General features: G+C 46.3%; 1 protein-coding gene across 3 annotated transcripts in view; it reads left to right on the top strand.

Annotated features, from left to right (window-relative positions):
- Positions 1-6: 6 nt before the first annotated feature.
- The window catches only part of LOC109320353 (zinc finger protein 385C-like), a 235576-nt gene continuing 208959 nt past the window's right edge, over positions 7-26623 (top strand). For all 3 annotated transcript variants that reach the window (XM_019550414.1, XM_019550413.1, XM_019550412.1), the window contains exon 1: positions 7-89. In XM_019550414.1, coding sequence (XP_019405959.1) covers positions 44-89 — 46 coding nt within the window. In that variant the 5' untranslated portion in view covers positions 7-43. The remainder of the gene's footprint in view (positions 90-26623) is intronic.

The following is a 26623-nucleotide window of genomic DNA, read 5'->3' as shown; positions in this document are numbered from 1 at the left end:
CTCCAGAGCGAGCAGCCGCTGCCGGCGCTCCGGGCAGGGGAGGATGTTGCAGACGGCGGCGGAGCCTGCGCTGCTGAGCAGCTGGCCAGGTACGAGGGGAGGGCGGCTGGCCCCCTGCCTCCCTCCCTGCCGGCGGTGCGGAGGGCCACGCCGGGCGAGGGGCAGCGGTGCTTCACGAGTCCAAACTCGGGATCCCCCGGCGGAGTTGGCGCGCGGGGGCGGGGGCGCCGGGGCTGGGGAGGCAGCTCGGCATCCGTCAGAGGTGGGGGGACTTGCAGCAGCAGCAGAAGTTGGGGCTGGGGGTGAGGGCTGCCACAGGGTCTTTCTCTTTCCGTTCCAGTATGCCACCTGATTATTTTTTCTTGCAGGACGGGAGCGAAGCGAACTGTAAACGCCTGGGATGCAAAGAGCTTGTGGGAGCCTCTAGCATCCCCTGGCTCTGCGGGGGGCGGTGGGTTTCCCTCTCTGTGGAAGGGCAGCGGGGGGGATTGCGTGGGAAGTCCTGAATGCAGGTGGGGAAGTGTGCCCCCCTCCCCCCCGCAAATGGCACGCGATGGGCTGGGCTGGGCTGGTGGGATGCTGAGAGGATAGGGTGGGACCGGCTGGATGCCGGGCGGGCAGGTGGGGTGCTCTGACACGATCTCGGAAGAGAAGGGGATAAAGTGGGCGAAACCTGAGTCTCCTCCCGCAGGAGGCACTGGTGGAAATCAGGAAGCGGAGCCGCTCTGCGCAGGGTTAGTGGTGCCAAGCTGAGTGAGCCAAGGGCAGACCAGGCTCTTCTCCCTCCTGTGCAAGTGATTGCTGGGTTGTTTCCCTGTTGTTTCTTCACGTGTTTACATCTTGTAGCCAGAAAGGTCTCATGTTCCCAGCGTGATGGAGTTTGCAGGTGTTTTTCCTATGTGGAGATCGTGTCATTCCCCCAAGTCCTGCCCGCCCAAACTTTCATTTCCAAACGAAATGCAAACTTTTGCAACCTCAGACTATTTGAACGGATCTGCTCTTGAACAGCCAACATTTGGATTGGTTTGTCATCTGACCTGTGTGTGTGTTGGTGAGAGATGCGTGAAGGGATTTCCAACAAATCCCCCCTTTATTTCACTTTAACCCTTTCTTTCTTCTACTAATTCATTTTCAGGGCGAAGTGTTCTTCCTAGAAGGGTATTGTTTGGTGATGACCACAGTGCTTGGATTTTATTGCTCTGCCAATAACTCTTGCGTCCTCGGTTACCTTAGCAAAGTTGTCAGCCTGCTGCATTCAGTGTGCAAAGTCATGTAATCTTTGCTCCCTGCAGCTCAGTTGCTGGATGGGAGAGGGCTCCTATCCAAAGAACTGATTTGGTCCTGCAAAGGTCTGTGTAGGAAATTGTGGGCTTTCTGGCTCTCTTCACAAGGGGTACTCAGTCTTTTTTTTTTTTAAAGAGAAAGATGTTTTCTGAATCCTTACTAGAGCTTTTTCTGTGAGTGGTTGAGGTAAGGGCAGGGCTGGATGGCTTTAGTCAGAGGATGGGGTGAATGTGATCGGAAAAGAGTAACACTGGAGTTTCTGTCTGGGTTTCCCACCTTTTCTCCCCAGATGTGTTGGTGGATATATGTTACTTATTAACTCAGTAGCATCCTACCTTACTGTGAAAGTCTGGATGAATGATGTGAGTGATGGATAATGGGGTGGGGCAGGAGTTCTTTCAATTGCCTGAACAGTATGTCCTGAGTGTTTTAAAAATAAAGTTTGTCTCTCTGGTTTGTCTTGTGTAGGACATGTGGGCAGAGCTGTCCATGCTCAATGCTGAATATGTGAGATTCAAATGGGAGAAGGATCAACCCCGTGCAGGATCTCAACCAATGGTTCGGAACCTTTTTTTAGGCTTGAGGCACCCTGGATAGGCTTAAGGCACTTCTTGGAAAATGCCAGCTCTTAGTTTTCTCTCGTTTTTGACTGCAGAAATATAGTAGAGCTGTTCTCCTGTTGCAGAGCTCAGAAAGACCAAAACAGGCCTGAATGCTTTTGATGTTACTGGATTTCTGTTTGAAATCTCAGGATTTATCTTGCGAATCATGTGTGCATACCTAACATTGTGTGGCATCCCATGGCACCCTTGAAAGGATCTCAATGCACCCTGGTTGAGAATTGCTGATCTAAACATAATGTGACAGAGAGGTGCAGCTGATATTCTTCCCACCCTCTGCCCTCCAGCACAGAAATGCAAAGTTTATCTTCAATGTGATAAATTGGCTTTTTAACAAACTGTGATGGAGTCAGGATCACAGAGGAGTAGGGCTGGAGGGGACCTTGAGAGGTCATTTAGACCGGTCTCCTGTTTGAGGCAGGACCATCCCATACAAACCTATTGTCTGTGATTCTGTGTTAAGTTGAGGTCTGTGAGCAAAGTTTTCCACCATGGAAGGGCATATGTTGAGGTCTTCAGGGTGAAATACATCTATGCGCCGAGGGTTAGTATGACTCTGGGCACTGCTCAACTCCTCTGACAACCTGACTCTGTAAAGGCCGATGCCTGCAGTTAATCTGTGAGCAGTTGTGCTGGAGAGGGTAGGGCTGCTTGTGTTCTGTCAAGTTAGGGAGGTGAGTGAGTTGTTGCATGGTTGGAAAACTCAGGATGTGAGTGATAGCCTTTGTGCTGCCAGCTACTGCACAAGGATAACTTTCAGGTGTTGGATGTGGACATTCTGTCTAAGCCTCTGTGTTTGTCTATGGGGCACAGGATCTTAAAAGTACAATGGAAAGTGGCTCATGATGTAATACACATCCACTAAACCACGCTTCGTGCTGGGTTTCCAGCCCCTTCACCAAATAACTTGCATAAATTGCACAAGCACATATCTATTAGAAGCAGCTGCACGTGTTTTTTAAATGGAACTGGTCAACCAAATGGTGGCTACTGTAGCATCTTGTTTGAATGCTTGAAGCCATTTTTCTGAAATAGTTCTAAGGCATAATAAGAAAAAAATAATTTCTGTGTCCTGTATGCCTCCAAAGGTAACTATATGGATGATGTGCTTGAACACCTTGCATACAGTGCTAGTTAATTTAGAAATGGGCTAGGGAAAATATATGTGTAGGTTAAAAGACCCTTAGCATATTAGAAATTATTTTCTTAAGTTGCTGAGTAGTAACCCGAGCATGGAGGTCTCTGAGTATGGAGGTCATGTGGGGGGATATTAACACTGTTCTGCTATGTGTATGCAAATTGTGTCCTTGCAAAAGTGACTGAGCTATTGCAGTTGTTCACCATCTCTGATAGGCCTTTGGCTGTGCTTGGAGAAAAAAGTCAAATGCTTGGTGGATGTTTTTCCTGGGCAAAAGGGCTGCCCCTAAGTGTTGGTAAATCATGAAATGAACTCAAAACTCCTAGAATTTAAAAATGTTGGGTGTTGGGTTTGGAACCTCAAGGGAGTCATTTTTTCCACAGCTTTTTGTAACTACATGGGCTAGAAATATATATTTTTGTAAAAGAGTGGAACCTGAGCTTTTCCCATAATCCTATATATCCTTGAGTAGAAGCCTTAAGCTAACCCCCCAGTACAGAGAGTCTAAAAGCAGTCACTTCTGATCTAACTTTGCACTCTGAAGCCAGCTGAGACTTCTTCTGGAGTTTGTAGCAAAGCTCACATCAGTGTCATTGAGGTCAGCATTGTGTTTTAAAGGTTAAACACACTTGTGGCAAGGTCCTGCATTTATTGCATGTAGGGGCAGATTCTTGCTTGGCTTCCAGCCCTGCTCCCTTTACATTTGTTTTTTGTTGTTTTTTTTTCCATTTCTAAGCAACTTGGGAAGCAGCTGTTTTAGACAGTGTCCAACTCAGCTTCTTTAGCACCCTTTGTCAAAATCATCAGGGAGAATGTGAGCTTATTAGGGCTGCTTTGTTTTCAACAGACATAATGGGTGCAGAGCATGGTGCAGTTGTATAGGCCTCTTGTGCTTTACTCTTCTGCATCCAGGCTTTCCAAGTTGGTCGGAGTTTGGGGAGCAGATCAATCGAGGCACTATCCTTCCCTTTTGTTTGGGTGCTGCCACCCATGTAAACCAAATGTCAAGGCACTTTTCAGGGCAGCGAAATATCTAGGGGTGGAGGAAAGGAGGAGTTACTAAGTATGATCCATGAAGGCAAACAAACTGGATGGAGATTTGGGAAGCCCTCACAGGATTATGGAGGGCAAACAGTGCCAAGCGGAAGGCTGCTGCACCTGTAGCAATAGAGCGAAGTGGTGGTTGGTGTAAGGAGTGGGCCTATGTGGAAACTACAGCACAATCACTTTCAAATTTGCCTTCTTGTCCAGCCCTTTGGAGACTGCACGCATATATGCAACATACATATACCATGTGTGCATATTCTAACATACATGTAAAAGCTGTCTTTTCTAAGGTGAATGAGAGGCATATGCAAGACACAGGTTTGGAATGGTATTAGCCCCAACCCTGCATTAGGATTTGCGTTATCAGATCCTGGTGCCCATGTGGGGATCTGTCCAGGTGCTGGGATCTGTATCATGTTGCAGGATCAGGACCCAGGTGCTAAATCAACCGCGCTGAGGAGGAATATTTGCAGATTCACACCCTCCTGTGCTGTGTTTGGGCTTGGGTGGGTGAAAAAGAGATTTTTGGAGCAAAATATGGTAATAGAAAGTCGAGCCATGGGAGAAATGGAGCTGGAAAGAGATCCCTGCTTGCACCGACCTCCAGTGCCATCCAAAGGGCTTCCCTTTTTGGATGGCAATAATCAGCCTAGATATGTGAGCCCCATTGTTATGTGGTTTTTTTTAGCCTGGAGTCCCACTCCTGGGCTTCTTTCCAGTCCCAGTGTGTCTGGATCCCCTTCACCTTTTTCTCTGGCCTTCTTGCTTCCCAAGAGTGACTCGGTCCAGTAGTGCTCTAGCCAAGGGGACCCACCCTTCTCCCACTGAAAAACATAATATGACTCCCTGCCCTGCATTCTGCATTGAAAAGCATGGGAACTTTAGCCCTGATTTTTTTCCCAGTCCAACCAAAATTAGAGGCTATGGCTCCAATTCAGCAAAGTGTTCACATTCATGCTTGAATTTGACCCATGTGAAGAAGCCAGTCCCTGCTTAGCCAAGTGTTTTGGCATGTGAAGTTAGTGGGATTCAAACACATGCTTAAAGTTAAGCATCTGCTTAAGCACTTGGCTGAATGGGGACCTTTATTTTTAACCACTTTCCTCCCACCCCACTCCTCCCCTTTGGGAGCTTTTTCCTTTCTTTTTTTTAAGACTAAGGAGGCAAGACACCAAATTGAGACAGGCTGAGTATATTTTTGCTGGTGGGAAGGAATATAAATATTGCAGTTAATAGAACAATATTAAACAGCCAAAATAGAAGTACTACATTTAATTCTCTGTCTGGGACTTCTTTTACCTTCCTTATATCTGCAGTTGGAGGTTGTTTGCAATGTTGCCTTCTAGCCCTGCTTGCTGGTGTGGACTCTTTGAATTGTGGGAGCTCCTATAACCCTACAATTACATAATAGGGGTTATATCAGGACCTGGGAGAACAGCTGCTCACCAGAGCTCCCCAAGGGATAACAAGGTCTAATGGCCATAAATTCCAGGATTTAGGCTAGACATAAGAAAAACATTCTTGATGGTGTGTGTGTCCAGGGTCCTGAATAAACTCCCCCCAGAGGTGGTGCAAGCACCTACTCTGGACTCTTTCAAAAAAACAGGTGGATATATTTGTTCCTGGGGTCACTTGATCCCAGCTAACTTCCCGCCTATGGGGGTTGGGGCTGGACTTGATGATCTTATGAGGTCCCTTTCAGCCCCTAATGTCTATGAAATCTGTGAAATCTACAAAACCCACAGCCATGGCTCAGGATCTATGTGTGCTGGGTGCTGTACAGACACAGAAACAAAAACAGCCCCTACCCCAAACACCTTGCAGTCTAAGCCAGCGATTCTCAACCAGGCTGCAGGTGGGTTTCCTGTGTGCCGACCCTTCCTGCTCAGCTCTTCAGATGGGTATAAATGCTGAGTAGCATCCCTGAAGTTAATAGAATGTATTCCCTTATTTTTATTTCCACAGACTGTAGATGGAATTTGAATTGACAGCCAGCTTTGTGATGGGCTTAATTATAAAGGGTGATATCCCAGCCTCATTGGAGACGATGTGTTAGAATTCTCTGACTTCAGTAGGGCCTGGATTTTCCCCACCATTGTCTCAATTAATGTCTGACAAAGGAACTGTAATGATAAAGTATCAATAATTATAATAATTTTCCAAGGCAGCATGCATTGAGCATGCTTGCTGATAACTTATGGCTACAAAAGGGGCACTGGATTTTATGTCTTATTTGCCAGACGTCTACCACACAACAAAGCTCTTATTTTTCGGGGTTTTTTTCCTTTGGCCTTTAATTGATCTAGCAGCTATGGAAATGTGTGTGTGGGGTTTTTTTTTTTCAAGTGACCTATGCACTGTAAGCCTTCTTCTGTGCAAACCATGCATTCAGAGCCTCTATGAGATGAGCTACAAACCGTGACAGAGACGCTCTATGACTCTCTTGCTTTGATAATGTATTTGATTCGAGTTCTGAAAATTCAGCAGTCTCCTAAGATGTGCCACATGATTCTTTTTTTTAAAAACAAATGTAGAATCCCACCAAGCTATTCTTCTTATTCCATAAACCCATGTGCTGCTATGTGGAGTTTCCAAACCCACTGTTCCATGGGCCCTTAATCATTCCTCGGGAAAGTAAAAAATGCAAAATGTGCAGCCCGCAGCAGAGTAATGAAGCCCACAAGGTTCTATTTGTCAGTTTAGAAATAATATTGTGATATACAAAGGCTGTTTCTTAGTCTGATGTTCTTAGATTGCCTCCAAAATAGTGCCATAATTTATTTGTCAGGAAGCCCCTCACAAGAATGATTATATCTGTGCTCTCAAGGAAATTTTGGTCTGTGGTAGCATGGTAACAAGTGCTCATTTTTTATGAGCACCACAACAATTTACTTGAGAGTCATAAAAAAAATCTGTGCATTCAGGGGGCCTGCTAGAGTCTTGAGAGGCTTCAAAGGCAAGCAGTGGATGCATGGGGAAATTATTTATGCAGTGGGAAATTCCTTGCTCCTGCGAAAAAGCTGGCACAGAGTTCTCACGGGATGCCGCAGGGGCAGCGTTTGCCTTTGAGTTTACTCTGAGCACATACAAGCATTAGTGTTTTCCCATAGCCAAACTATCCCATCATGTTTACCCACCCCCTGGCCACAGCCCTTGACTCCAGACCTGACCTTTCTCACCTAACAAGCACTTCGGCTCTTGACAGGGGTATAAGTTGATCCAACTTCATGCCGCCCCAGGCCCTGAGTCCTTCCAGGTTGTTATCCTACCTCCAGACCACTGATCAGTCAGACAGGCCACCAATGCTGCCTGGCTTAGAAAAGAGCTGGACTCCTTAAGGGAACCTATGCAAACAGTCCCTTGCTATGGAGAAATTAAATTTTCCTGAAGCTTATGGATTTGTAAGGTTTCTGCCTGTAGAGAAGGGATCTGTGCTCACTGTATCAGGATAAGCCACACTATACAGGTGAAGTAGTTCCTTTCCCCTGAAACATAAGCATTCCCTACTTCAAAGCAGGTGAATGGAAGGGCCTGTTCAGGGAGGCCATGGAGCAGACCGAGCCCAAACTCGTGACCTGGGTAGCCCAGGTTTCATTCCCAGGACTTGTCTGTGTTAAGGGGCTCCTGCTGCCATACGTGGACTGGCAAAGTCCACTACTGATGCTTAGCAGAATTTTTTTTATACCCACTTCACAGTCAGGGCGGCTAGGATCTGGAACCAAGTTCCAAGGGAAATGGTGCTCACTCCTCCCTTGGGGATCTTTAAGAGGAGGCTTGATAATTACCTAGCTGGGGTCATAGGAGCCCAGTATTCTCTCCCACCCAGGGCAGGGGGTTGGACTTGAAGATCTACTTAGGTCCCTGCTGACCCTACATATGTGAATCTATGACCTCCCTGAATGACAAGAGTTGAGCCCAAAACATTCCTCTTCTGTTGGCCCAGCTGCCTTCAGTCAAAGGCAGTTCTTGGCATAGCCACATTGGGTAGAGGATGCTTGAACTTTCCATACCTCTAAACAGAACTGGGCTGGCAAAACATATAGTATAAGCTAAGGTGCCTTTGAGCAATTCATGCTATGTCAGTCCATCCAAGGGGCATAATAACCTTGCCATCCTGAACAGGTACTCATATACTGTGGCAACGGCCTAGAGAACTGCCTTCCTTCCTGTACCCTTGTCCTTGTGATAAGGCATTTAGCAGAATTTGCAGATTCTTTGGCCTCTAATATGGCTGCACCATGAGTGCTTCTGCTATGGTCTTGAACTTGTGACTGCTGGGTTGTCAACTGTGCACCTTATCAACCACACCTCTCCAGCCCCTGGAGAACTTCCTGAGAGGGATAAAGAGTGCCTTTCATGGTATGGTGTGTGGGGCTGCAGTCTCTAGGTGCTACTGTAGTACAAATAACATTAACTCATATAGGGTGGGTAAGCACCACAAGCCTCTCATTCTGTAAACAGAGGTGGGAGAGGATATTGCACAACCCCATTTTAAAAGGCAATCTAAAAATCTGACAGCTGCACAGCACAAATGGAGGTAAATTTGGTACAAGCTTGAGGTATTCTGCATAGCCAGAGATCAACTCTGAACTTTAAAGGGTTGTTGGTTGTAGCTATGTTGGTCTAAGGACATAGGCAGACAAGGTTCTTGGGTTAATCCAATATCTTTTATTAGACCAACTCAAATAGTTGGAAAAATTCTTCTTAGCAAGCTTTTGGGCACAAACACCCTTTGTCAGGCTGAGGAAGCATCTGGAGATGGTCTATGCTCTCCCTGCATAGAGTGATAAAGCAGCCAGAGGCCAATAGGTATGCAAGAAAGCCAATCAGTTAAAATGTAAATTGAAGTGGTCAGCAGGTGTAGGGGGGAAAGGGGGAATTAATGTAACTGTAGTCAAAGGATGGGAGACAAGAGGGTGTGGCTGAAGAGAATGAAAATAGCTGGTAAAAAGTGCAGTTGCTTTTTCAGCTTGATGATGTGGGGGGGGGGTGTCTGAAAGCTTGCTAAGAACAATTTTTCCATCTATTTGAGTTGGTCTAATAAAAGCTATCGGATTTAGCCAAAGAACCTTGTCTGCCTCTGAACTTTAAGTTGCAGTGGAACAGATTTGCTCTTGTTTGAAATAGGAACGTTCCTGAGTCTTCATTTTCCGTGACCTAATTATGGAAATGTTGTTAATTAGTTGATAAAAAGGATCACTTGGCAATCTCAAGAGAAGTGTTTTCGAGGTTAAGTTTTAGTGCTATTTTGTGCGCTGTCTGTCTCTGGTGAGAGCTGAAGCTTCTGCATGAGTGTCTAAAAAGATGAGTTCAAATTCCTTCTTCACAGTACTTTCTGAAGGCAAAAATGTACGTATGCTGTTTTCCTGTAGAAAAAGCAGCTGGGTTCCTTTTACCAGCAGTTGGAATCCTGAAGGACTTAAACCAATCTAGTTTTTGCTCAGCTTGGCTCCATGGTCAGTCTTTAATTTTCTGTTTCACAGAGTGGGGGATTTTGATTTGATGCAATGCTTATTCTATTCACATGGAGCAGCAGGGGAGTTGGGGCATGGGGAATAAGGAAGGCTGTTCACTAGGAGCTAAAAGACATGGAGAAAGTGCAACTTGCTGGCTGAGTGGAGGGTACAGAGCTGCTTGGCCCACCCTTTTCTTTAACAGGGTAGAGTGGCTCATGCAGACTGCAGGCTCTGGCACTCTGTGTGCCTAGCTTGTATCTTGGCCTTGGCCCAGGGAGCCCTAGATTCATTAGGTCTTGTAGACTGAGCAGCGAAGAGACTGGCCCATGTTGATGTGGGACATCTCTTAAGAGAGCCTAAAGGAAGAGAGGTCTTGGTATTCTAGGAGGGAGTATTCTTCCCTCTGTCAGTGTCAAGCCTAATGACTCTGTAGTATTTGGGGTTGCAGTGTTGCCCAAGGGACTATCTTTTGTATGAAACAGAAACTGGATACCCCAGGACTTTCTGGGTTTTTGCAGGCTTTTTCCTAGGAGGATAGGGGGTAACATGGTGTCTGAATTTCATGCCTTGCTTCCCCCATTTGCCCTGTAATTTCAGTGAGATGCAGTAGCTTTCTTTTCTTCCTAGCTTGCTTCCCATCATGGAGGTGGAGTAGGGTGGGGTAGGGAGAGTGGAAGGGATCCTCGTATTAGCAGTTCAAAGAATCCTTGGAGAGCTCCGAGGGATGAAAAGCCCTGAAATAAACTTAAGAGATTTATCAGTCCGGCTTAACTTTTACATTCTGTAACAACTTCAGCTGAATAAAATCAGCTCTGCAGAGTCCTTCAGAGATTAGAAGGTCATAAGGGAGCGGGCGGATCATCCTGTGTCACCTCTGCCAAGGCACAGGCCAGCAACTTCTGCCTCCTGACTCCGGCGCTGAGCCCAGTAAGCTGAGGCTGACGCAGAGGGTATCTGCCAGACATGCAACCAGCTTGATTTAAAGACTCGAGGAGATGGAAATTTTACCACGCTCCATGGTAATCTGTCCCAGTAGTTAATTACCCTCACTTTATAATCCCCATTTTTATTCCTCGTTTGAATTTGACTGGCTTCAGCTTCCAGCCAGTAGATCTTATTCTGCCTCCGTCTGCTCAGCTGAAGAGCTGTCCAATACCAGTTATTTTCCCCTGTGTAAGATTCAGCTGAGTCTGCTTCTCAATTGGTCATTGTCCACATGATAAGGCTTTTTCTCTCCTCCTGTGTTTTGGAACTGTCACTGCATTCTAATTGAGGAAATAGTTACGGCTTGCCTGACAGTAATTGATAATGGGTCACTTTCTTGTGAGGCGCAAGAATAAAATGAAGTACTGAAAGTTTATTTTGTTTTCCAATTTTAGTCCCAGCGACATAGGACAGCTAAATTAATAACGACAGGTCTGCCAAGACTCTACAAAACCACTGGAATAAGAGAGATGTCCCAGTTTACAGATTGCCTTTCCTCCTTGCAGCCAAGGACTTTGAATTTGAAGGCTGGCTGGGGGTTAGTAGAGATGGGTCCTAAGATGCTCAAGAGAGGGAGGATGGACTGTGGGTTTTGCAGACTGGCCCACAGGCTTGTTGGGTATAGGCTGGCTTTCCTGCTTTGCCCTAAACTCCTTGTGTGTCCTTAAGCAAATGACTTCATCTCTTTGGACCTCAGTTGCCCAGCTGTGAAATGAGGGTAGCGCTGCTTCCTTTCTTCACCCCTTTGTGTGTCATTTTGACTTCTGATTTGAGTTGCTTGCTCTATGCTTAGTGCACCCAGGCACTGAGCTCAGCTGGGGTCCCTGGGTACAAATTATGAAGCCAGTAAATAATAATGGATGTTGGCGCTGGTCAGGGAGGCAAACTAGGACTTTCCTGCGTGAACCAGACAACCCTTGTGTTCTTTGTGCCTGCAAATATATCCCCGTGTTGGCTAATGTCTTAGAAAAACCCTGTATGTTAAATGTGTCTCTGGCTTTTTCATAACAGCAGTTCGGGGGCGTGTTGGCTTGAGTGGTGCCTCACAGGTAAATGTTGCTTCTGTGAACAAATACCTTTCTCTCTCTCTCTCAGCTTTAAAGACAGATCATTTAAAATGAATGAAAGGTAGAGATTGTTATGAGAGCTAGATGGCGAGGAGGACTCCGAGCACTTAATGAGGGTGAAAAAAAATCAAGCCTGCTGAGCCTGAATAGGTTTTTCCCAGTGTGGTAACCAACCTTGGTGCGTGGACTCGGCGGCAGCAGCTGGATTTCAAATATTTCGCTAAGCAACGGGCGCTTCTGTGAAGCAAAAGTTCTGTTGAAAGGGTAGAAATGAGTTTCACAATGAAAAGAGCTGCAGTGTTTTTGGTGTAGTATTTGTGGGTGTGCTGCTAATTAGCCCATCCTGTAATCATTAAAACCTCAAAACTTACATGAAATTGAGCAGCCCTGATTTTTTTTTTTCCTTCTGTTTTGTGATCTTTCTACAGAAGATGAAACGGGACTGATGTGGCATTGATGGGAGATGTGGTCTTTGAAGCAGCGAGGTCTCAGGTCACTTAAGGCTTTAAATGCAGTCATCTAGTCCTTTGAATTCAGTCCAGGAATCAGTGGTCTAAAACCATGTAGGCCACAGTGCCCTGAGGAGGTCCTACCACTGAACGAGGTCTGCACAGTAACACAAAGATGGGGCTGTTCTCACCTTCATCCGACTAGTTACAATGCTAAGTAAGAAGTGGTGGTGTAGACATCAGTACAGACTGATAACCCATGTATAAGCTTGCCAAGGACCCTAACTATATGTATGTGCCCATATGGACTTGCTTTTGCTGGGTTCCCCCCCCCACCTTGTACTGCAATTGCATGTTTGCTGTCCTATGTAGACACACCCAAAGAGGTGCTGCATAAGAGGTGGATTGTGGGGTTGTGTGCCAGCTAAACTTTCAGGTAGACTTTGTCTTGGTAATCTGCATATGACCCCAGAACAACCCCTGCTTGCTGCACTTCAGGTTCATGCTCCAAACCACTGTATTACATACTTATTTGTTGTTAGATGGTGGCATAACTCACTAGCCTCATTTTTGGAAACAGTCACCACATTTTTGCTTGAACTTCCTAGAAGAATTTGCCTGGGGCAGAGGCCAAAGGCAGAACGGTTCAACCATTAAGTTGAACATGATGGAAGCCTGGGTTTGAGCAGAGGTTGTAACATGAAGTATTGGGCAAAGGGGAGTACAAGGGTTATATTGTGCTCCAGCTGTAAAATAAGTATGAAGAAAATTCCCCTGGGGGCAGGTTATTCTATAATTACCTGCTAAAAGATATATTTCACCTTCTGAAGCACGCAGTGCTGTTTTTTGTCAGAGACAGGGCACCTGACTGGGTGAATCCCTGGTCTGATCCAGCACGACAGTTCCTCCATGTGCATTTTTCAAAGGAGCCTAAAAGACTATTGTGTCCAGTCCCCTTCAGTTTTCAAAGGGCTTTAAGCACTTGTTGGCTTTCAGTTGGTTTACTATACCTCACTGCTTTAGACTCCTTTGAAAGTCTAACGTCCACAGCACTAGTCAGGATGGTTGCTGACCGGCCAGAAGAGAGGATGCCAAAAGACAATCACTTGCAACAACTCAGCACCCTTTGAAATTGGTGAGTTTTTCCACTAACTTCATCAACCTCAAACTGAAGCCTCATTGCTAGGAAAGACTAAAGAGGAAGTGTCTGTTTTGCTAGGACATGCCTGGCCTGCAGCCTGGAGGTTATCACAGGTCATTGTAAATGGTGTGGAATAAACACACTGGAGAAGCAAGTGCGCAGTTGAAGTGTCCTGTCAGCAGTTGGGAGAGCTCTGTGTGTGCACCAGCACTTTGTAAAGAGGAGGCAAGTTTCTTTGCAGGGAATACTCCTCCTTTCCTCCTCATCTTCCTCCATGCCTTTCTGACACTGATCAGTGGTATTCTGTGCTGCAAGAGTTTTGAGGACAGTTTAGCCTTGTTAAGCTTCCTCATTAACAGTGTACTTGTGTATGTGGGGTGGGGGGAGGGAGCAGCAGCAGTCACTTAACTTTAGTGCTGTCCCCATTTTCTCAAAACTTTTCCTCTTTCCATCACAGCTGTTGAAATCAACAGAGTCTTAGAGGATGTTGTTACATTACTGTCACGGCAGTTTGCTGCCATGCGCTGAAGCAACTGCGATTTGTCTGGGTGGCCAAATATGACTGGTCTTCTGCACACTGTGCTTGGAGAGGTGGGTTTAGAGAGCACAGACTTGAGACCACAGGGGAATCCACAGCTCTCCTTACCAAGGCTTTCCTGCCTATGGTTCTTGTTCATTAAGCCACAAGAGTACCCATCAACAGTTTTATTTTCCACGAGCAACCCTAAGGATGCTGGGTTAGTATATTGATTTTAATGGCAAGCAAGGGATGTAGTGACCACATCCATCAGTGTCGGTAAGCAGACAGAACCTGGTCTGTTGAAGTCAGTTTAAAGACAGCACATCCACTTAGTCCTTCCTTGCTGTTACTGCTTTGGCTGAGAAAAGATTTCAAGTCAATGCTCTTCTCACAGTGCTGCCTGGTCAGTGCTCCCCCCATCTCCAAGCCAGGAGAGCTGACTGCTGACCCATGGAAGTGTCCCTTGACAGTCTCCCGAGCAGGTACAGATCTAGCCAGACCTTTCTAGCTTGTGAGATATGACAGGACCTCAGCATGAAGCGGCCTGGCTCAAGTCCATGAAATGTGTTTGAAATTATAGAGCTCATCTCACTGTAATTGCATACATTCCATGTGCCGGAGAAACATGCACACGGTCTCGGGAGGGCTGGCCTGGGTGATTTAAAGTTCTGGATGTGAACGTGTCTCCGTGGCCCTGACCAAATAACTTCCCCTGGATTTTTAAGAATGTGAGTAATTACTGGCACCTGAAGTTGCATAGAGCTCTGGCATTTTGTTCCCTGGATGACTTTGCTTCTGTAATTCTTTACAAGCAGAAGCAATAATTCATGGGTATATATCTTAAGCAAGAATTTCTACCATGTTAGCAGAAAATAATTGAAGGGATAGTACCACTCCCTCATACATCACAGTGAGCATCCTATGCTCTTTCCTCATTTAATCAGCAAGGCACATAAGGGAAGAGAGAGAGATGAAGAAGAGAGGGGGCAGAAAGGAATGGAATTATAGCAGTTAAAGATGTAAAAAAATTCCCAGTTCCCTCTTAGAATAGAATAGAGTCGTCCAGTAAGTGTATGATGCATTAGCCTGATAAAAGTAGTGAATTCATGGCTCGGGCACTAAACTGGGAGTCAGGAGAGGTGAGTCCTGTTTTTGCCTCTGCCAACTGACCTGCACATTGAGCAGATTGCCTCCCCCTTCTACCCTTTGTCTCTCTGACTTAGATGAGTGGTACTCAGCCTCCAGCCCATTGGCCAAATCTATCCCACAAGACAATGTCATCCATCTGGTGGGTCTCCTATAGGGTCCAAAAATTTGGCAGCAGGGTAGCAGTGGCAACATTAATTGCCAGTCCATTATTGCCAAATTACCAGACCCATGGTGAGGCCTGTGGGTCAGATAATGTTTCCCTGTGCCCTAGATTACGTTGGCAAATGGGGTTTTTCCGTGGACTGATACTACGTGCTGGATCTAGCTTGAGGACTGAGCCTGCACCAATCTTTCAGCCCAATTAGCTTTAGGGTTGTTGCTTGTAGAGTGCCACTGGTTTATTTAGATAACAAAATATTTGGGATAGAGACTGGCTCTTGCTATGTGACTGCACAGCTCCCATAGGCTAGTGGGGCTCCCCAAACTCTGTTGGGGCATGTAGGTGTTATTGTAATACACATGGTTCAGATATGTCAAGGCTAGAAGGTACCATTATGATTGCATACCGCAGAGCAGAGACTGTCACCTCTGATGTTAAATGGATGTTCTGGGCTTAATGCAGCTGTATAGCACATGTTTGAAAGAGGCACTGGCCATGGCTTAAAGACTTAAAGGGATGGAGAGGCCATGTCCCTAGGTAAATTACTCTTATAGCCAGATTCCACCACTTGAAGTACTTGTTTTCTCCACCACTTGAAGTACTTGTTTTCTTTCTAGGCTGAATTTATCCAGCTTTAGCCCCTAGCCACCTCCTTTTTTCTGCTAAATTACAGGTCTCTACTCTGACGTCCCTTCTCCATGTAGGTGCTTGTAGGCCTTGGCCTTGTCACCTCTTAACATTATTTGCAGATAAAGTGATAGACATTTCTTCTTGAGCCTCTTGCTCTAAGACAGGTTTTCCAGACTTTCAGCTATTCTTGTAGCTCTGTTCTGAACCCTTTTTAGTGCTACATCCCTTTTTCATCCCCAGCATCTCTCAGAGCTTCCTATAGCTTTTCTATGGCATTAATGCCACTTTCCTAGTTGTTCTTGACTTTCATGGGCTTACACTGCTAAAAGCTCACTTTTGCTGTGTTTTGCACTTCACAGAGTTTTCTATCTCATTCTGCTTCTGTTTTGTTGCATTCCAGGATTCAGTCTCCTTTTGTGTCAGGCAAAAAATTGTGTTTTTTCTGAGGTATCTGACTTTGTGGCTGGCTGGATTAAAACACGTGTTGCTCAAAGGAATTTGGTTCTCCACATGATCTATGTTCTGTACAACTGACTTCTTCCAATCACTATTGACAGCACTTGGGTCATCTGCTGATTTTTATTTATTTATTTATTTATTTATTTTTAATGGCAACAATTTGAGTTTTTCCTCCAAATCATTGGTAAAGGTATTGAGCAGCATTTGGTAAGGAACAGATCCCTGAAGGACCCCAATAGAAACACCCCAGCTGTAAATTAATTCACCTTTTATAGTGTCTTTTGGCAATCTGTCTATTAACTGTTTGAGTCAATTTATACCTATCTGCTATAGCATGTTTTTCCTTAGCAGTTCTCAAAGGCAGCTGATGGCAATATATTCATGTTACAGACAGGGAAACTGAGCCACAGATGGCAACAAAGAAACAGAAATATGAGCCAGTGGCAGAACCATGCGTAAAACACAGGTTTTCTGAGTCCCGTTCTGATGCTGTGTACACTAGGGTGATGGATGGTGTTGCATTTAGACTTTAGTGCAGTATGTGTTACACCAAAGCAGTTCCCAAAATTACCATCTGCACAAACCAAGACACTAATGATCTTTAGAGGAGAATTTATTCTCAAGGGCCTCTTCAGTTCTCACTCTGCACACCAAGTCTCCAAGAAAAGATGTTAGTGAGGCCTTTTGTGCTTTCTGGTATGGGATCTTGCGTGTGCCTGAAAACAGAGCTAGGAACCAGGAGCTCGTTTTGCACTGGCCGGCAAGCAGCTGTCAACTGGGGACCAGTATACAGAAATTTAGCTCTGTTCTGTACTGCTTTGCCCACAGAAGCCTTTTAACAGGTTACATGTTTGTTTGGAAAAGGAACAACTTTGGCCTAGGTGGGTCTGGCTGCCCTGTTGATAAATCAGATCAATTTTTTTTTTTTTTTACCATTAATCTGTTCTCCAGGGTGCCTATGCCTTGTCTCCCTGAGTAACACGTGGCATAGGGAGAGATGTACGTGCAGTGTTTGTTTTGGTCAGGAGCACTGGTACTTTGCATTTGAACTGCTGAAAGCATTTCAGCACAGACGATCCACTGTTGGTTATATGGTTGAAGTTTCCTTTGATGGACTCTGGAACACTTAAAAACCAACCTTGTTTCTCAGCCTGTTGCTTACACGGTACTGTACATGCTAGAAATAGAGGTAAGCACTTGTCCAGCTGTGAACTTCAGGGTTTTTTTCTGTCTGTAGCTCAGACTCAAAAACTTATATCTTGGAATTGGCTTCCTGGATTTATCAATGTGTGAAGCAGTAGGATGTTTCAGGGTTGTGTGAGCTGGCTTCCCGTGTGAAGAAAAATTAGTGATGAGCAGCCTTGTCTTACTGTAACTTGTTTTATCTACATACACAGGCTAGTCCTGGAAGAGGGGGGCATCAAAAGCAGCACTTAAGCAATCATTTCTTTTAGGAACAGGACTTCAAAAGTGGCAGTGCTTAATTTCTAGGGAATAAGAACTGACTCTAGTTAGAGCCTAGCTGAGGCAGCGCCAAGCCTCCAGCAGTTTGCAGAAGCTCCCCAAAAAGGAGGCACATCTCCAACCAACACAGCTGCAGTATTTTCTCATAAAGGTGCTACACTGCTCACATGCTAAGGTAAAGAATTTGTTAACAAAACCTGATGATTCCTGCCAGATCCACCCTTAACACTCTGAAAAGAGACTTTCTGGTACAAACCTTCAGGAATGTGATTGCTGCTTGTGGTTGCTCGGAGGTTCAAATAAATTTGTTGGGAGAGTTAGGCACTCAGTTTCCATTATTTTCAATGATGTTTAATTGCCCAGTTCCTTTAGGCAGTGACAATTGTGCTTCCCTGGCCTGGGAAGCAGATGGTTGCAGCCCAGTGATTCTCAGAAAGGTGAAACAGCACCCGGGGTGCCTTGAGATCCTTTCAAGATTGCTGCAGCGTTAGCACAGTTAGGTGCACAAACATGAGGTGGTGCAAGCACCTACTTTGGACTCATTCAAAAGGCATTTGGATGTTTATCTTGCTGGGATCATTTGATCCCTGCAGTCTTCCTGCCTCTGGCAGGGGGTCTGGGCTCAATGATCTCATGAGGTCCCTTCCAGCCCCTAATGTCTATGAAAGCTATGAAAAACCATGGCTGAGTTTCGTTAGTATAAATAGACTTGTATTATAAAGCTGGAAGGGAAAAACTGAGGCATACAGAGGGGAAGTGACTTAGAGATACAAAGCCAAGTGTCAGAGCCGGGACTAGAACCCGTAAGCCCTGACTTCCTAGCTGGTGATAAAATTATTTAAAATCCCTAGCGGCCATTGAATCCCCTTAGATTTAGGAAAGCTAGAATGACTATAATGCAGCACACCATAGTGACGGGCACTCTTGCAAAGATGCAAACAGAAGAGCTGCAGGCTTAATATTAGAACCATGGAGAGGATAATCAAATCTCTTGTGGGTTCCTAAAAGAAAAGAGTTTTTGCCTCATACTAGGGAACATGGAAGTTTTCAGGCTGAAGTGAGTTAATTTGAGGTGCTAGCAGGTTTGCAGCTTTCAGCTAACAAGACCACCTGCATCCCTGAGCAAGAGTGCCCCAAAATTTTTGCGATTCATACCATTTCAGCAGGTTTCTTTCTACTCAGAGGACTGCTGCCTGGCTAGCTCTATGTGATGCAGGGTTGTGCACTAAACAGCAGCTTGGCCACATGAAAGGAACTAAGCTTTAGAAAATACAGGAGTACTTCTGGGAGAGATGTCTGAACAGGCCATCCTGAGATCCACAAGAAGGCTGCTAAGTGAATAAGCTCAAGGAGGGGGTCCTTTCCAGCAAAGCCAGTGATCAAAGCTGGTGCCTGGCTATTTCCACTTGCCTTGTGAGTCTCGGATTAGTTTTCGAGGCACTTGAACAGCTGCAGCATGAGGATGCACAAGTGACTCACTGGGTAGGATTAAGTGTGATGGCAGTGAGTCGGATGACAGCAATAAAGTCAGGGACACAGAAGAACACTCATTTGGAAAAAGGGAAAGAGCACACTCCTCTCCCAAACAAGAAAAGTGGTCTGAGAAGAGTGGAAACCAATTAATGAGAGACGTGACAGTGGGAGTCACGTCATAACCTTTGCTGTTGGCCACAGGGTTGGGAAAAGGTCTTGCTTGCAAGATGGTTATTTTTAGGGGAGGTGTAAGGGTGAAAAGGATGCCTTTGTTGGGACCTAGAAATCAGTAACATTTTTAGGTATCCTTTAGGTAAAGGGCATGTGAGGGGTGGTACTTCTTTGTCGTTGGTTGACATAAGGACAAAGAGGGTCACTTCTATAGCTCTTTTCATAAAACAAGATCCTAGCAGGTGGCTTCCTCTTCCAACATAGGACAAAGCCAATAGGGCCTTGGGTTCTGCTGCTAGGATCTAACAGGAAACCCAGAGTTTCAAATGTAACTATTGCTTTGGGGCATTTCAGTTCTCCCCCCTGAGATGCCTCTGACAGAGGCTTTGTTTTCAGAGAGCATCTACCCTCTGGAAACCAGGCCTCTGTGAGTCTGTCTATATGATGGTGACGGTGATGGTGATAGTGTATACCAGGCAGGATGGGCCTGAGCATGTCCCACCTGTGCCCACAGGCACACTCCAAATCTGGAAGCTCGCTGATAAGTCTGTGTTGGGCTCCTCCCCAGCAGCTGCTCTTAAACATACTTTCAAGACTGGCCGTAGAAAGACATTCCTGAGTATCCTCACCAGCAGACGTCCAGATCTGGAGTATGCATGAATGCAGGTGGCAGGGCATGGTTGGGGCAGGCTGAGGCCCATTCTGGCCAGGACATGCCACCGCTGAGTTATAGACAAGGTCGTTAAGGTTTCTCCAGTTGTATGATGCAAAAACTGAGGCTCCTGAAACCATTAACTACTACTTTGAAAATCTTGGCCTAGAGACGCAGAGTTGTTCTGCTGATTCACCCTGACATCCATGCCAGGCAGGCCTATTTAAGCTGCGAATTAGGAATTAAAAGCATTGTGCAACTCTCTAAGAAAGATTTAGAATGAGGGAGTGAGGAGGTCATGCGTTTAGTCAGTCTACAAAATGGCCAATGGCAGGAGAAAGCTTAGGCTGAGGTTTATATTTGTCTATTGATTTACTGCAGCAAACTCCATGTATAAGGCTAGGCTGTAACTAACTGGCATTTGTGTTACATCAGTAACAGGTTCATGGGTGTGACAACTTCGCAAGCCGTTCTGTGCTCACAGTTGCTTGAGCATACAGCAAGATGCTAGCAGCAGTCTAGGGCAGTGGTCTCCAAACTTTTTTGATCGCACACCCCTATCAGTAAAACATTTTTGAGCATGCACCCCCAATATATGTATATTTATATTTGTACACCCTTATCAGTAAAGAATTTTTGAGCATGCACCCCCAATATATGTATATTTATATAAATATAAATAGAAGTTCTAATATTTTCTTCCCGCATCCCAATGGATTGTCTTGCGCACCCCACTTTGGAGACCACTGGTCTAGGGACATGAAGCCTACCCGCTTTTCCCAGGAAAGTAGCTCCTTTGGTCCTGACTTGAGCAGAACACCCGTTGCCTTTAGTGAGTGCTTTGCCTGAGGTCAGGAGTGGTTCGAGAGTTCAGGTTTTTAGTCTCTCAGAGGCACAGCAATAGGCCCCTTCCTCCCAGAAGAGAATGCAAGCCTCCAGTTGTAATGGGTCTTGTGCACAGTCTGTGGGAGCCTCTTGAAATGTATCTTTTCTGTTAGGTGCCCAGTGAAAACCACAGGGGTTTCTGCTGGCCAGTGGAAGTAATGGCGATTTTTATTCCTGCCTCTGGGTGGGATTTTTCAAAAGCAGTGGCATAGTCCAAACTCTGCTCCGCTGACTAATGGGAGCAGAGCTGGCTGGGGCTGAGCTCTTCAAAAAAAAATCCCACCCCATTACAGTTAATCATGCTTGCCTAGTCTGTGGTAGAGAGCGGGGGTGTCACCCTATCTTCTGAAAGACACGCTTTACTGATTGAGTTTATTGAACACATGGAAAGAGAAGGACAACAGTTATTTTTTACCTGGTGCAGCTGGCCTGTGTGTGTTCCGGTTATGAGCTGTGTTTCATTCCAGCCTTCCCCAGGGTGCAAGGTTGGTGGGAAAAATCAGGCAGCGTGTATCAAACACATTGTTTGAACAAGCTTCATTCTCTCCTGCCCATTCCCAACCCAGTTTGTGGAATCAGATGCAGTCACCATACCCTTTTCCGGAATGAGGAAGAAAGAGACCAGAAAGGCAGCACTGGTCAGGGGGAACCCAGGCTTCTGTGGGGCTGTCTTCTCACTCATCCGTGCATGTCTCTGGGCAGGGTTTCACTGGGTGACATCCACAAGGTCCTTAGATGTGTTCAAGGGGCAGTGGGGGCTAACTGGTGTTTTCTGCTTGGTGTGCCCCAGGAACCCTGGTTATTTACCCTTAACTCCCGTTTCTGTTTTTTCATCTGTTGTCCCAAGAATTTAATTGTTATGCGGTTAGTGGCTTCCCTCTAACCATTGAAGGGGGCTTGTAGTTTCTGGATGGGACTAGGCACATTGCATCTACGTAACGAATAGACCTGTATCTCTCAGTAGTTCCTGGGCTGAGGCCTGCTGTTAGTGTGTACCAAATTACATAAGATGCTAGCTCTATGCTGGGGCTTTAAAGTTGGAGCAGATGGTAAGGGGACGAGTATTAATGCGGGGCCTATCCACACTGATCCAGACTCATCCCCCTGCCTCTTTCCCGTTACAGCTATCAGCATAGGATCCTTTTATAATCCCATCACAGCGGTTCAGTTACAGCTCTTGGGATGAGGTTTGTTTGCTGGGGTAAATTAAATATTCCTGGGCTTTTCTTTAAGGCAGATGAAAGTGTTGGGGTTAAGCGCTAACGTAGGCCAAGTGAGGAGAAACTTGAAACAGTAAGGCCTGCTCAGAGGGCAAGGCACCAGATGGTGCTGCAGCCACTCACTGTGGTGATAGCTGGCTGCTGGGCTGGGAATCATGCCCAGAAGGGGAGCAGTGTGCAGTTACGCACAAAGGCAAGAGAAATTAGAAAACAATATTTGCACTGAATTGGGCAGGTTGTAAACAGACTGTAATGACAGTGGCGGAGGATGTCCCTGTAGAGGCCCCCGCTTGTATCTGTGCAGGAGAAAGGGCTGGCGGTGTTAATGCTGGTAGCTGCCACTTGAGGAAGGAAATGAAAATGGAGAACGTGCCAGGTTGGAACTTGGAGCCATGCTGAGAGCCCTGTAGACAGGTCAACAAGGAGCATTTTCCTTCAAACATGCTGGATAGCAGAGGAACAGGCTCTCTTGTCACACCTAACAAGAGCTGCTAAATTGCATTATTTTCTCAAGAAAGCAGCTGGACTATCTGGACAAAATTCTGCAGGAGACAAATTGGCTCAGTTGCTAAGCACTACATCTGGGCTCAGACTCCAGCCACACCGCCTTGCTGTGCTCCTGGTCCTACAGCAGGGTGGAGTGTGCTCCACATGGTCCATTGTGGGGATGGCGGGGCTCTGAATTGCTAATCACCTATAGGCAGTCTTGGTGACTGTCCACAATTTGCATTGGTCACTTTGTGTCCTGTCTTTGCCACTGCAGCTATGCCTCTGCAAATCCTGCACAGCCTCACCAAGGATGCCTCTCAGGGCCATTACGGGCATTGTTTTACAGTGCCCCAGATACCCAGAGGACAAGCAGATCCAGAGCTTCATGTAGGGCTGGTGAGGGAAAGGAAGAATGCTCAAGCTGGTTACACAGCCAGGGTGGGTGACTGTAGACCAGTTGGAGCAGAGATGTCCAAACTCACTGTGCCCCTGGGCTGGATTAGGACCGTGGGAATTTGGACCTACCTCTAGCAACTGTATCAGTTTAGGGAGCCATAGAGTTAATGCAGCCATCACTCACTGGATTCTGGGCCCCTCCAGGAGTCCCACGGGCCAGGTACAGCCTGAGGACCGTATCTTTGAGTTAAAGTTAACTGACTGTACAGGTCTCTCAGAGAGTCAAAACACTGTTAGCTGCAGGCCTTATTAATGCCCTGGCATATAGATCCAAGTTGTGCTTAACGTTGTTTACATCTGTAAATGGTACAAGCTGGGACCCGAGCTGCAGTATGAATGGAGCCTTAGCTTGGCTGCATCAGCTAGTGTGTTGCCTGGCTCTGAACTGTATAGGACACATTCCAGGCCTTTCATCCATGACCAGTAGCTGCAATGGTTGGGCTCCATGGGCACTGCTGCCTTAGATGCAGATGTTCTGTCCTGTCTAAAACAGCTGTGGAATCAGCTTATTGGGGGTCTTTCTTCCTTGCCTGCAGCGGCTGCTCTAGCCATGTGTTTGCAATAGCTGGTGACTGCTCTTTTTTCTGCTTCATATTCCTTGTATAAGATGGTCCCCAAACCCTCCATGTGACGTTGCTGCTCTAAGAAGAGGGTGGATTTCTGATTTCAGGGAGTTTGGTCCCCCAGGCCCTAGCCCCATTTGCCCCAGGAATGACAGGCTTTCTCTGGGAGTGGTGGCTGAAATGTTCAGCCTCTTTGCAAAGAGTTTTATTTATTTTTTTCGCCTAACAGAAGCTGCTTCTTCAGCTAGATCCCTTCTGCACATCACAGCTGTGTGTGCTTTATCGCACGCCAGGGCAGCAACCTATAAATATCTCAGCTCCAAATTTCGAGAAGTATTAGGAACCTCTTTGGGCTTATTTCTGAGCATCGTTATGAAAGGGCTTTGAGGGATTAAAGGACACTCAGATTAATCTTTGCTTGGGGAGAGGCAGAGTGCGCTGAAAGGGCAGTTTTGAAGCTTTCAGAATGTAGTGCTGGAGGTTTACACAGGGCTCCTTAAGGGTCACTATACTTGGTCTCTTCTAGGAGGCAAAATTGGGAACAAAGACTTAAGAAGTGAGAGGCAGCAGGGAGGGGCCCTTTAATGATAATTGCATTTCCAGGCTGGTAACATCATGCGTCAGGGACAGTCCTCAAAGCCCCAGCCCACAGGCTTTTTTCGTCCTTTTTGAAACTCTTGACTCAGTATCGTACTCCTGTCCTTTCCTATTCTGAAAGAGGTAATTAGCCAACACACTTAATAACCTTTTAGCAAATGTATCTAATATTTATAGAAAGCCAGTGGATGGAACATACTGTTTGCTATCTTTGCATGGGCTCAGTTTTAATAGCAAAGGGACAGACTTTTAAAAAAAAATGTAAATATATAAAATTTGGTTATTTGAATTTCTAGGCTAATTTATTAATATTCCTTTTGCATTTTAGCAAGGGTACTGTCTTTACTGTAAAGGAGAACATGGGGTCTGGGGGTTGGAGCACTGGGAACCAGGACTCTGGGGTTCTATTTGCAGCCCTTCCATTGACTTGCTCTGTGACCTGTGTCAAGCTTGACATATCTTCACTGTCTCAGGGTCTCTGCAGGCTCAGGCAGGCCTGGCTATATTGGTAACAGCTGGGTAACATGGGCAGAAAAAAAAGCTTAACAGTGAAGTCTAGAAACTTTTTCTTTTAAATGGCAACTGAGAGTCTGCTATAGATGATTTCATAGATTTCATAGACATTAGGGCTGGAAGGGACCTCAGAAGATCATCAAGTCCAGCCCCCTGCCCAAAGGGCAGGAAGTCAGCTGGGGTCATAGGATCCCAGCAAGATAAAGAATCCAATTTGCTCTTGAAGGTGTTCAATGTAGGTGCTTGAACCACCTCCGATGGCAGGCTGTTCCAGACCTTGGGGGCTTGGACAGTAAAGAAATTCTTCCTTGTGTCCAGCCTGAAATGGTCTCACAGTAGTTTATGACTATTCGACCTCGTCATCCCTTGGGGCGCTCTGGTGAACAAACTGAGAGAGCAGTGGATGTGATATACCTTGACTTTAGCAAGGCTTTTGATATTGTCTTCCACATTGTCGCAAGCAAGCTAAGGAAATATGATTTGGATGAATGGACTGTAAGGTGCATAGAAAACTGTCTGAATCATCAGGCTCAAAGAGCAGTATTTGATGGATTAATGTCTAGTTGGCAGCCAATGTCAAGTGGAGTGTCCCAGGGGTTGGCCCTGGAACCAGTTTTGTTCAATATTTTCATCAACAATCTGGAAGATGGAATGGAGTACAGTCTCAGGACATTTGTAGATGATATCAAGTATGGCTGCATGAAACAACACCGTTCAGATTTGACCTCTGTTTCAACGATTTGATGGAGCAGTGTTTCGTTTCGAGTTTCGTTTAATTTCAAAACCACTGTTCGGTTTTGTTTTGCCGAAACTGTTTTGCTGTTTTGACGCTGTTTCGATGTTTCCCCCATAAAAACATAAAATGCAGCAAGCAGCAGATCGGGGGCTTGCCCGCACCCCCGGGAGGGCTGCTGGGGCTGTGCCAGAGTCCTCCTGGGGGTGCGAGCCCCTGATCTGCCTGTCAAATAAGAGAAGCCAGGTGCTGTTGCCTGGGACTGGTGCCCTCCTCAACCCAGCTCTGGTATGGGGCCGGGGCAAATCAGCTCATGTGGGGACCCTCCCCCACCTCGGGATCTGGGTGGCGGGTCCCCACATGAGCTGATCTGCCCTGGCCCTGCTGGCCCCAGGCGGCAGCACCCAGCTCCTGTCAGCCAGCAGGTGTACTGGGGACCTGCCGGCACCTCTGGGAGGGCTGCAGAGGCTGTGCTGGAGTCCTCCTGGGGTTGCATGCCCCTGATCTGTCTGCTGGGTGACAAGAGCTGGGTGCTGCCGCCTGGGGCCAGTGTCAGCACCGATCTTCCCGGCACAGGTCTGTCATTTAGCAGTCAGATAGGGGCCTGCACCCATGGGAGGACTCCGGGACAGCCCTCACAGCCCTCTTGGAGATGTGGGGAAGCCCCCGATCTGCCTGCCATATGAGATGAGCCGGGTGCTGCCAGCTGGGACCAGCAGAATCACCAATCTTCCCAGCACTGCCAGAGGGACTGGCACTGACGCCAGTAAGCCTGGCTTCAGAACATTTCAAAACTTGAAAACATTTCAAGTTCCCTTGTTTTGTTATGAAGCTGTTTTGAGGGCTTTTGTTTCATTTTGATTTCGCTGTTTCAAGCCTGAAATGCACCAAAACAGCTTTGAAACGAAACGCCAGGCAAAATTTCGCACAGCCCTAATACCAAGCTGGGGGGGTGTAGTAGATACACTGGAGGGTAGGGCTAGGATTCAGAGAGACCTAGACAAATTGGAGAATTGGACCAAAAGAAATGTCATGAAGTTCATTAAGAAGTGCAAAATTCTGCATTTAGGATGCAACAATCCCATGCACCAGTACAGGCTGGGGACTGACGGGCTGGGCTGCAGCTCTGCAGAAAAGGACCTGGGGGTTACAGTAAACTAACTATGAGGACCTGGGGGTTACAGTAAGCTAAATATGAGCCAGCAGTGTGCCCTTGTTGCAAAGAAGGCTAACAGCAAGCATACCTGGCTTCATTAGTAGGAGTGTTGCCAGTAGATCGAGGGATGTGATTATTCCCCTCTTC

The sequence above is a fragment of the Crocodylus porosus genome, unplaced genomic scaffold (genome assembly GCF_001723895.1).
Source record: "Crocodylus porosus isolate Cpor-Errol unplaced genomic scaffold, CroPor_comp1, whole genome shotgun sequence".
Lineage (NCBI taxonomy): Eukaryota > Metazoa > Chordata > Crocodylia > Crocodylidae > Crocodylus > Crocodylus porosus.
This window is presented reverse-complemented; position numbering and strand designations above follow the sequence as displayed.